The 12,267-nt window shown below is 46.4% G+C and overlaps 1 protein-coding gene across 2 annotated transcripts in view; it reads right to left on the reverse strand.

Moving 5' to 3' along the window:
* Positions 1-12,267, reverse strand: part of rhbdl3 (rhomboid, veinlet-like 3 (Drosophila)) — a 110,382-nt gene that overhangs the window by 12,272 nt on the left and 85,843 nt on the right. For both annotated transcript variants that reach the window (XM_056280688.1, XM_056280687.1), the window contains one exon: positions 9,115-9,227. In XM_056280688.1, the coding sequence (XP_056136663.1) occupies positions 9,115-9,227 (113 nt within the window). The remainder of the gene's footprint in view (positions 1-9,114; positions 9,228-12,267) is intronic.

Genomic DNA, 12,267 nt, shown 5'->3' on the forward strand with positions numbered 1-12,267 from the left:
TTTATCGATTCTTAAAATGGAGCCACCTTTTGCAGAGGGTCATGGGAGGAGATGGAGCCCTGGCTCCTCACCAAACTAAGCCCCATCCACATTTAGTCTCAATGAAAACCTTTTTATTCAATTAAAAACTCATCTGACTGAATTTAGCATATCTTCAAAACACCTTAAAATGCTAAGGCCCAGGGGCACCAGGGTAGCGTAGCAGTCTATTCCGTTGCCTACCAACACGGGGATCGCCGGTTCGAATCCCCGTGTTACCTCCAGCTTGGTCGGGCGTCCCTAAAGACACAATTGGCCGTGTCTGCGGGAGGGGGGAGCCGGATGTGGGTATATATCCTGGTCGTTGCGCTAGCGCCTCCTCTGGTCAGTCGGGGTTATAGGAATAGTGTGATCCTCCCACGCGCTACGTCCCCCTGATGAAACTCCTCACTGATTTTTTTTTTCATTTTGATTTTGATATACTCTATTGATCCCCATAGGGAAATTATGTTCTGCATTTAACCCATCGTAGCTGTGTAGCTAGGAGCAGTGGGCAGCCGCCGTGCAGCTCCCGGGGACAAACTCCAGTTCGTCTTGCCATGCCTCGGTCAAGCACACAGACAGGAGTACTAACCCTATCATGCATGTCTTTTTTCACTGTCAGGGGAAAAGAAGCACCACATGTTTCGGAGGAGGCATGTGGTAGTCTGCAGCCCTCCCCGGATCGGCAGAGAGGGGGTGGAAGCAGCGACCAGGACGGCTTGGAAGAGTGGGGTAATTGGCAGGGTACAATTGGGGAGAAAAATGGGGGGGGCAGGGGGGATCCAAAAAAAAAAAGCAAACAAAAAACACTAAAGCCCAGATTGACTGAGAGAAGCACAAATAAGAACCAGTTTGCCAGCAGTGCTGACGGGAGTTGCCAATTTAGCACAGTACTAATAAAAATGGGAAGCATAATTAATACAAACATGTTTTGCAGTGTCCCTTCAATTGCCCCAAGTACACTCGTAGATGATTATGTACTCTTCCTATTTGTGCCCCCCCCCTTTTCTCCCCAATTGTACCTGTCCAATTACCCCACTCTTCTGAGCCATCCCAGTCGCTGTTCCACCCCCTCTGCCAATCCAGGGAGGGCTGCAGACTACCACATGTCTCCTCCGATACATGTGGAGTCGCCAGGAGATTCTTTTCGCCTGACAGTGAGGAGTTTCACCAGGGGGACGTAGCATGTGGCAGGATCATGCTACCCCCCAGTTCCCCCTCCCTCCCGAACAGGCGCCCTGACTGACGACAGGAGGCGCTAGTGTTACGACCAGGACACATACCCACATCCAGCTCCCCCTCTCGCAGACACGGCCAATTGTATCTGTAGGGACGCCAGACCAAGCCGCAGGTAACACGGGGATTCGAACCGGCGATCCCCGTGTTGGTAGGCAACGGAATAGACCACCACACAACCCGGATGTCCCCTATTTGTGTTTTAAGGCCTTGCGACAGCATGGCTGGTAATTTCAAATTAATAACAGAAAATAACAGAACTCCGGGTCCAATATTTCAAAACCTCAATTACTTGCCCCTCAAATAAATGAACTGGGATTTGGGGCTCTTTTTTTTGTGTGATTTTCTAACTTGGGTTTTATAGTTTGAAAAAATCTAAAATTGCCATATTGGTACCTGAGATGCCACTGTTGGCTGAATAGAACTGGAGGTAAACAAATTAAGTGTGACCTGGAGTTTTGTTATTGTTGGAATTGCATGACTCCTACTGTTCGCTTGTGGGAGCATCATCTTGCAAAAGCAATCCCATTACTCTTTTCCTATTGCATCACTACTCGCGGCAGTTCCTACAGAGGAACGACGGGTAAAGCAATCCCGCTCCTCTTATACTGCCTGGCTCACTATCCACGGCAGTTACAGCAGAGAAACGTCTTGCTAAAGTAATCCTACTACTCTTATACTTCCAGGCTTGCTCCCCGCAGAGGAACATCAGGGTAGATCATGTGCCTCTACTCCATCCCTGTTATCATACATGGTCGGCAGCAGCACCCGAGATTGAATCGCAATTGCAATCGAAGCAATTGCCGTCACCTACGGGTTAAGGTACCGGAAACCTCCTTCTCTTTGGACCCGTGGAACTGCAGTAAATAAGGCAAGTTTCATTCCTGCTTTTGCCCCTAATGGTTTTTTTTTTAGATGGTAAGCGACACTCCGCCTGCATACCCACTTGGGTCTGCAGGGTCTCAATGCACACGTCACGTGACCAGACACGCACACAAGTGCTCCGTGAGTAAACGCCAGGCAATCTACGCGTGGTAACCATGGAAATGGCTTCTGTGCACTACTGTATCCCTGCCAGTACAACTGTATTTCTTTATAGGCTATAGCAATACATTAAAATATATTTCCTAGGGGGCGTCCGGATGGGGTGGCGGTCTATTCCGTTGCCTACCAACACAGGGACCATCGGTTCGAATCCCCGTGTTACCTCCTGCTTGGTCGGGCGTCCTACAGATACAACTGGCCATGTCTGTGGGCGGGAAGCTAGACGTGTGCATGTGTCCTGGTCACTGCGCTAGCACCTCCTCTGGTGGGTCGGGGCGCCTGTTCGGGAGGAGGGGGAACAGCATGATCCTCCTACATGCTGCATCCCCCTGGTGAAACTCCTCATTTGTCAGGTGAAAAGAAGCGGCTGGCGACTCCACATGTATCAGAGGAGGCATGTGGTAGTCTGCAGCCCTCCCTGGCTCGGCAGAGGGGGTGGAGCAGCGACCGGAAAGGCTCAGAATAGTGGGGTAGTTGGCCAAGTACAATTAGGGAGAAAAGGGGGGGAAACCCCCCCCCCAAAATTTAATTGTGAAAATAATAAATAAATAAAATATAGATATATAGAGCATTTTTTTCGGAAACCATTAATGGTGTTGATAAAAGTGCTCAACAAATGAGGAGCAGAATATTAAGATAGATGTAGGGGGAAAAACTTTAATTCATAGCAGTACAAGCCTGTTTCGTGCGTCACGCACTCATCAGCTTGGCAGCCAACTTAGCCAACTTGGCAGCTGATGAGTGTGTGATGCACGAAACAGGCTTGTACTGCCACGAATTAAAGGTTTTTTCTCTTACATCTATCTTTATATATATATATAAATAATATATACAATTCAACTCTGGCAGCGGGCCGGCGTGTGTGTCAGATGAGCATGACCACAACAGTTTCGAGGGGTTGCGCCCGCTTGTCGCTCCGCCTGACAGATCGCCAGCACGTCCCTACCTGCTCGCTCGTCTCTCATTGAAAACGAATTACTTAGAAGCGTCAATCGCCCCCACGTCTGAAAAGACCAGAAGGCTGCTCTGAACATCCTTGCTCTTACTGAGACCTGGATTTGTCTTGAGAATACTGCAACACCGGCGGCCATTTTCGCAGGCTTTTCTTTCTCTCACTCCCCTCACTCTTCTGTGTCACTGGCTTTAGTCATTACACCCTCCTGGAAATCTACTCCAGTCTCCCTCCATCTCCATTTAACCTCCTTTGAATATCATGCTGTTTCTTCGCTCAACCAGCTAAGCTTATGATAATGGTTCTCTACAGACCCCCGGTCAGCTAAAAAACTTTGTTGAAGAGTTTGACATATCGCCTCGGCAACTGCCTGAGGATGGCACACCGTTACTCATGCTTGGTGAGTTTAATATTCAACTTGACAACACAAAGGCTTCTGACTTTTTCTGGCTTTTGGCTTCCTTTGACCTATATCCCCCCTAAATACCTCAACCATCCACAAGGCTGGTAAACGATTTGACCTCATTCTTGCACTCACAGTTACACCCCTACACATCAGACCACTACTTTCTTCATTTTTTCTTTCCCTCCCACTACCTCTGCTCCCCCCCTCCCCTTTTGTCTTTCCAATGAAACCTCATCATCCACTGGAGCACAAACTAGGAGTCATCAGGACGCTGTACCACCGAGCTGACAACGTCCCCACCGACACAGCGGCCGGGTAAGGGGAGGAATCCCAAATTAAACAGGCCCTGGTTAAGTGTGGTTATCCTAACTGGGCGTTTGTCAAAGCCAGCAAGATGTCCCAACAGTGCACCAGCCGATCGAAGAGAAGAGAAGGACATCAGCTGCCTAAGTGTAAACAAGTGGTGATTCCATGTATGGCAGGAGTGTTGGAAAGATATAGACGCGTATGTTCCAAACAGGGTGGCAGGGTGGTGCAGTGGTTAGCGCAGTCGCCTCACAGCAAGAAGATTCTGGGTTCAAGCCTTTGGGTAGTCTAACCTTGGGGGGCATCCCAGGTCGTCCTCTGTGTGGAGTTTGCATGTTCTCCCTGTGTCTGCGTGGGTTTCCTCCGGGTGCTCCAGTTTCCTCCCACAGTCCAAAGACATGTGGGTCAGGTGAATTGGCATTATTAAATTGTCCCTAGGTATGAATGTGTGTGTGTGTGTGTGTGTGTGTGTGTGTGTGTGTGTGTGTGTGTGTGTGTGTCGGCCTTGTGATGGCCTGGCCTGTCTGGGATGTCTCCCCATCTGCTGCCCAATGACTGCTGGGATAGGCTCCACCATCCCTGTGACCTTGAGAGCAGGATAAGCGGTCCGGATAATGGATGGAATGGATAATGGATGGATATTCCAAACACTGCATCTCAGCTGCTTTCAAACCCCAAAACTTGCTGCGCCCAAAATTGGTCCACCCCAAGGATCAGGTCCCCTGGCACAGACAGAGCAATATAGTGTACGCTGTTAAGTGCCTGGAGGATTGCCGTGACTTGTACATCGGGGAAACCAAACAGACGCTGGCCAAGGATGGCACAACACAGGAGAGCTAACGCATCAAGCCAGGACTCCACAGTCTACACCAGTGGTCACCAACCCTGCTCCTGGAGAGCTACCGTCCTGCCGGTTTTCACTCCAACCCTAATTTAACACCTGATTCTACTGATTACCTACTTAACAAAATATTGATTAATTGAATCAGGTGTGTTAAATTAGGGTTGGAGTGAAAACCGGCAGGATGGTAGCTCTCCAGGAGTAGGGCTGGTGACCACTGGTCTACACCCATCTACAGGCCAGTGGCCACTCTTTCAAGGATGAGGATGTGCACATCCTTGACAGGGAGGAACGCTGGTTTGAACGGGGAGTCAGAGAGGCCATCTATGTGAAGAGGGAACGACCATCCCTGGGGGGAGGGGGGGACGGGTTAACAGTACATCTGTTGTAGGGGTGGGACGATACTGGATCGAATTCCGAACCGTTTGATACGGTCTTCACGGTCTGAGACACTCCATTTCGCAAGATTGTGTTATTAACACTAGAACGACCGGAATTTCACTCCTACCCAAAACGACCATGGGCAATCAAAATGACCGCCGGTTTTTAAATTCTGTATTCTGTCAAGGTAAATACCCAGCTGAGATACTGATGTATTGCATATGTTAGTATTTCTGTTAGGAAATGACTGACACCAAAATAAGCATTTTAGCAACTTTAATACTGTAGCAAATTCAGGAGGCAGCCGGGAACCTGCCGTGATGCGAACCTGGTGGCTAACCAGTCGACTAAAGGGTCCGCCCCGTTAGCCAATGGGCTAACGAGTCCACACATCCGTGATCATTACAATACTCTTTCTCAAACAATTTAAAATCGCCGCTGTCCAACTGCGACAGTTGTCCAATTGTCCAACTGTTCTCCCCAATTGGACAACTGTCCAGTGAGGGAGACTTTTTGCAGTAAATACTGCAACGCCTCGGTGGTGGTCATGGTGCATCTGAAACGGCGGCTGTACCCAGACATGTTGGAAATAATACCTGGAAAATAAAACGGAAAACACATATTGCTAATCTAATAAACGTAACAAGGCCTATAGAATGTGAAATGTAAATAAAAAGAACTGAATGTTGCAAAGCAAATGACGCAAACAACACACGTCATAAATAGTGACGACGCACACGATGACGCGCACAACGACACGCAAATTACACGCGGTCATTTTGACCCTCACGGTCGTTTTAGGTAGACCTTATCATAGCTTTTTTGTGCAATTGACCTAAAACTCATTTTAATGCTAATATATCCAATTTTAGGAGCATTCAGGGAGCGGCAGGTCTGTATCTTCTTTTTCCCCCACAAAGTTATTAAACTTTGAAAATCCAAAATGGTCAAAATGACCCCCTTGGTTGTTCTAGTAGTTTTTAAAGTTTAAAGTTTTAAAGTAAAGCAATTGTGTTACACAACAAGAAAAGCGGGCAAAATTTTGTTAGAACTTTTGCACTTACATTACGTTTGAATACGTGACTTGATAATGCCAAAATGTTGGGCCTAATTCCTAAAATAAATGAAAAATATAGAACTGCAATGGTGTTTTGTCTCTTGCTTGCCAAGGCATCCACCGTATTGTATTGTATTAAATTGTGAGCTCTGAATCATGAGATGTATCGAACTGTGACATTTGTGAATTGTCCCACCCCTAATCTGTTGCCATTTTACAATGCTGTGATTGCAACCATTCCTCAATCCTCTGTGAATAGTGCACATGGCCATTGTAACTCTATACCAATTTGCATATGAAACTGATTGTTGGTTTCGGTCGTTATGTCACTGTATTGTCTATAAGGGTGGGGACACCTGCAGGCAACTGAGACTGAAGAGGTCACTTGCAGGAGTGATGAAACATTTCTCCCACTAGACATTGTTCCAGATGAACTGATTCAACTTCCTGCGACACTCCAAAGAATCCAGAATGACGCTGCACACTCGGTCTTCAGCCTCCCAAAATGTGTGCATGTCACTCCTTTCTCTGTATCTGTATGCTGGCTTTCAGCTACTGCTTGTATAAAGTTCAAAACCTTGTTGTTGGCGTTCCGGGCAGCTCATGGAACTGCACCTAGTTACCTGCGGTCCTGTATCAGCATGTACACTCCTCCTCCATGTCTTTGCGCTGCCTCTAGTAAGCTACTATCTGTCCCATTCAGAGGCAAAACTATCATATATACGTATGTTCATGGCTCAGCGTTTTCGGTTTTTATTTTTTTAAAAATCCGGGAATTTATCGGTGTTTAAACCGATCTGCTCCTTTTAAAAAAATCTGGGGATTTTTCAGTAAAAATCAGTAGAAACCAAAAACACTGAGCCTTGGTTATGTTAAGTTATGTTATGTTATGTCCGATTGTGATGTGCAGGCTGGGGCCTGCTTTGACCATCTTGCATTGGGGCCTGGCGCTGATTAATTATGCCTGTGGTCCCATCTATGAAAACGAAAAGCTCTAGATCCAGACTTTTCTCTGACCTAGCCCCAAAATGGTGGAATGACTCCCAAACCTTGATGCTTTTCTGGTTGAGTTCAATATGTACTACATAGACACACTGGCCCTTATGACGAACAAAAAAAGTGAACGCACACTGTCATATCATAAAGAACTATTTTCTGTAGCCCCTGATTAAGTTTCATTGGACTTCCCAGTCTCTCTCAGAACTTCTGACTATCCATCCATTATCCAAACCACTTATCCTGCTCTCAGGGTCATGGGATGCTGCAGCCTATCCCAGCAGTCATTGGGCGGCAGGCGGGGAGACACCCTGGACAGACCGCCTGGTTATCACAGCGCCCACACACACACACATTCACACCTAGGGACAATTTTAGTACGGCCGACTCACCTGACCTACATATCTTCAGACTGTGGGAGGAAACTGGAGCACCCGGAGGAAACCCACGCAGCCACGGGGAGAACATGCAAACTCCACACAGAGGACGACCTGGGATCACCCCCAAGGCTGGACTGCCCTGGGGCTCGAACCCAGGACCTTCTTGCTGTGAGGCGACCGTGCTAACCACCACGCCACCGTGCCGCCCAACTTTCTGACTAGAAAGCCTAAAAACCTTCCTCTTTAAGGCCTACCTTTACCCTTAAATTATCTCTGGTTGCAGGTATATTTACCTGTGACGTGGAACTGGTTACCACTGTTGTGCCATATTAGATTATACAGCATTTTCTAGTGTCTGCTAGTCCCATTTTGACTTGCACTTGCTTGTCTCACTGTTTTATCATCGTTTGCACTTGATTTTTTTACTTTTCACTTTGCTCTCTCCTTAAGTGCTATTACCTCTAATCTACAGCGCATGTAGACTTAACGTCTTGATTTTGTATGCACCCTTGGCTATAAAACACTTACTGTGTATATCTACCATGTCAGTTGCCTACAGTTGTTTCCTTCTGCTAATTACTGACTCCCTTGTAAGTCGCTTTGGATAAAGGTGTCTACCAAATGACTCGATGTAAACGTAAAAGATTTGAGGTGCCAGATCCTCTTTGATTTCATCTAGCATTGCTGTGTGAGTGAAAGTACAAGTACAAGTGCACGCCGAGTACATGTTCAGTACGTTCTTCCCTGTCCTGCAGCCACACTTTTGGCCCACTTCATTCTGCTACCCTTCGTCCTCTCTCTATTGTGTACTAAACCCACACACCGAGTCTACGCTTGAAGTGGCCAAGTTGTCTAAATGAGATCTCTGTGCCCCGGACATAGTGACATCGTAAGAACAACACAAGCGGAATAACGACAAAAACCTGGGAATCGTTCAATCTCTCCGGCTCTTTCAGTGCTGGAACCGGTTCTTCCTATTCCGGCTCCATCGATGCCCAACTCGAATCTCCATGTCTCATATAAATACATCTCTCTCCTGTCTCAGTTTCATATAAATACCTTAATTAAATCGTCTCCCCACCCTCTGTCCATTCAGTTTCACTTCTATTGTGTGTTCACGCACACGTTTTTCATGACTGAGCGCCATTTGAGTTATTACTCACCGCCCTGCCCTATTGTGCATGCTCGATGGGGGGGTGACCTCCACAATGTCAAAATGGAGCGGAGACTTTGATGGGCCACGAACAAGCCCCCTACACCCCACTGTCCCTAGTCTGAATACAGGCTCAGACAGACCATCTGTCCCAAGTCCACCACAAACACCCACAAACCAAAAGCTCGCAACTTGTTCAATGACTGGCGTTCAATAACACGTTGGCCAAAACCTGATAAGAGAACTGAATGCAGAAGAGAAGGCTTTTAGTCCAACTGTGTGTGTGTGTGTGTGTGTGTGTGTGTGTGTGTGTGCGTATGTGTGTGTGTCTAAAGACCCACCTGCTAGAATGCCACACACATATATCAGCCCAATCCTCAGTGCTCCATGAACCATTTCCAGAGGAACTCCTACCAGCAGCTGCATAGCCATGTTGAGACTCAAGTGTTCAATCCTGCAAAACACACAAACATGCATGTGTGCGCGCGCACAAACACACACACACACACACACACATGCAGAATTTAAGAACAGAAAAAAATACACACAAGAAAACTGTAAATGCATATGCACTCAGGTGCAAAAAAAAAAAAAAGATTTCACTTGGCTTTGCCATACTGACAAACATCAGTTACTCGCTGGTTAATCTCTTGATTTGAACGCAGAGTAAAATAAGAATGCTCACTTCAAGCAGCAGTATCTGAGCTGCATATGAAAAGAGGAGACTAGCACAAGAGGACTGGTTGAAGTAATGGTACAGTAGTCATTGTACTAGTTTTGATGTAGTAGTGGCTTCACAGTGCCTTTACGAACAACCATGAATGAATGACTGAAACTTTATTGTCCGTGAGGAAATTTGTCTTATGCAATGACTGGCATCACAGGAGTGTCTCAGAGAGATAGCAATGTTAGAAATGTTAGTGTTATCACACACTACCATCATTTTATTCTGTCCACAATTGAATAAGTTGGGTTTTTCTTTCTTTCATTCTCCTCTCTCTCTCTCTCTCTCTCTCTCTCTCTCTCTCTCTCTCTCTCTCTCTTCTCTCTCACACACACACACACACACACACACACACAAACAAACAACTTAAGGGTGGGAAATATAATTGCTGCAAATTTACATATATCTCATTCAGGGTGCTGAAGATGAGTGAAGGGTGCGCTATTCACAATTTTGAAAACAAACAACTTGCTACACAAAAAGCTCATGCATGACATAAAGCCTGCTTGTGCTGATTGCACACAGATGTACATGAATGAACACACACACACACACGCACACGCACACACACACACACACAGTGCCCTTCACGCCTGGAAAGTCCTTCCAGCCCCCTCTCAGTCAGCAGCACTGACACATTTGGGTGTCACAGCAGAATCCAGAAAGGACGGTAGTTAGCATAATCTGCTGCTGCCTAGTCTGGCCTGTTAGTTGCTCTCTTTTCCTCATTCAGTCTCTCTCTTTTATGCTTTTCCAGTCTTGATCCTTGTCTCTCCCACTCTGTTAAAATCTCTTTTAAGCTCTCAGTGTCGGCCTCTGTCCTTCTCTCACATGTTCAGTTAATGTTGTCTCTCAGTAACAGTCTCTGTACTGTCCTATCTATTCCCCTTACCCTTCTTCTAGTCCCTCTTCTGCTCCAGTCTGGTCGTAGTGTCCAATTGTCGATGAACTCCACTAGCAAATGCTATCTGTCCTGAACAATATATAAGAAAACCCAATGTGCGGGCATCCAGGTAGCGTAGTGGTCTATTCCGCTGCCTACCAACACGGGGATTGCCGGTTCGAGTCCCCGTGTTACCTCTGGCTTGGTCGGGCATCCCTACAGACACAATTGGCCGTGTCTGCAGGTGGGAAGACGGATGTGGGTATGTGTCCTGGTCGCCGCACTAGCGCCTCCTCTGGTCGGTTGGGGCGCCTGTTCAGGGGGGAGGGGGAACTGGTAGGGAATAGCGTGATCTTCCCACGCGCTACGTCCCCCTGGTGAAACTCCTGTCATATTGGAGGAGGAATGTGGTAGTCTGCGGCTCTCCCCGGCTCGGCAGAGGAGGTGGAGCAGCGATAGGGACGGCTCGGAAAATAGGGTAATTGGCCGGATACAATTGGGAAGAAAAGGGGGGAGGGGTCCAAAAAAAGAAAAGAAAACCCAATGTGCAAACCTCACAGGCAGGGGAGCAAATATCCTCCAAACCAACAGGCCAACAACTCCCTCTAAAATCCAAAGGAAAACAAGAGACTAGCCAGATATCTCTTAGTTGAAACAAATTATCTTTCGCAACCATAATGAAGACATAGTGCATCTCTACAGCGGACAGAGAGAAAATGTGAGAAATTGATTACAGGCCAAAATACATAAGGGCAATTGTATCCAGATAAGAGCAGCTATCTGTCTGCACTGCTAACAAGTCTGTGAAGGATGTGCTATCTCGGGCGGTGAGAACCCCTGTATTCCCACCAGAGGTCCTATTGTGTTCAGATGGCCGTGGTCCCTCTAGACACACAGAAATACCTCTTTCCTTCTGGTAATAGGAAGTTCCTATTACTGGCTCGCCAAGCCAAGGTTAAAGGTTGCCGTTGTTTGGTTTTTATCATCAATAACACTGTACATGTGACATAGTTTTTCTTTTTCCAGACTTTGAGTGTGATTAATCTGCGATTTTTTTTCCCCATGTAGAAAACCATTACTGTATTTAAACATTTCAGAGGATGATTCATGTGCAGTATAGAACCAATGATTGATGCAGATTAGTACAGTAGAGGACTCTTTATTGCCCCCACTGGGACAATTCTTTTTGCAGTAAGCAGTTAAGAGAAACACAAGCATCAAATAAAATACATTGTACGACAAAGAGAGTGCATTGTAATTATCTATAACTGTGAGTCAATCTTGCCTGTATGATGATTAATCGATTGTTTCTGGTCCCTTACCCATGAGGGGTAATGATGAGATGTACAGTAGGCTCACCTCAATGAACCTGGCTCGTTACTGTAATGAGCAGGGATTCGGCTTTGTTGATAAACTGACCTTCTTTCCGGGGCCGCCCTTACCTATGAAAGTGGACGACATTCACCCTACTGGGGACGGCGCTGCTCTTTTGTCTAGCCATATAGATAGCTGTCTACGTTTAGTTTGACATTAGGAACTTATCATTCAGCAGGTTGCAGGTGATTAGAGAGCCTGCTAGGTTTAAATCTACTGTGGATGTGGAGTCAAGTAGTTTAATCAACATGTTTAGTCAGGGAATTTCTCATAGTATAGATTATCAGGTTGACAGCTTGGTCTATAACATTGAGACAATCTCCCTTCCCTGCTGTGTATTGCTCCCAAGCTCTCCTCTCCTAAATGTGTGAATCACAATAATCTAATAATCATTTCTACCACTGGTGTTGGTGAAATGTGCAATGAAGTACATAATAATCTACAGAACCAAACATCTAATGTTATCAAAATGTGACCACATATCGTCCAAAGCATTGGTCATCAAAATTGTCA

The sequence above is a fragment of the Lampris incognitus genome, chromosome 5, assembly GCF_029633865.1.
Source record: "Lampris incognitus isolate fLamInc1 chromosome 5, fLamInc1.hap2, whole genome shotgun sequence".
NCBI classification, from domain to species: Eukaryota; Metazoa; Chordata; class Actinopteri; order Lampriformes; family Lampridae; genus Lampris; species Lampris incognitus.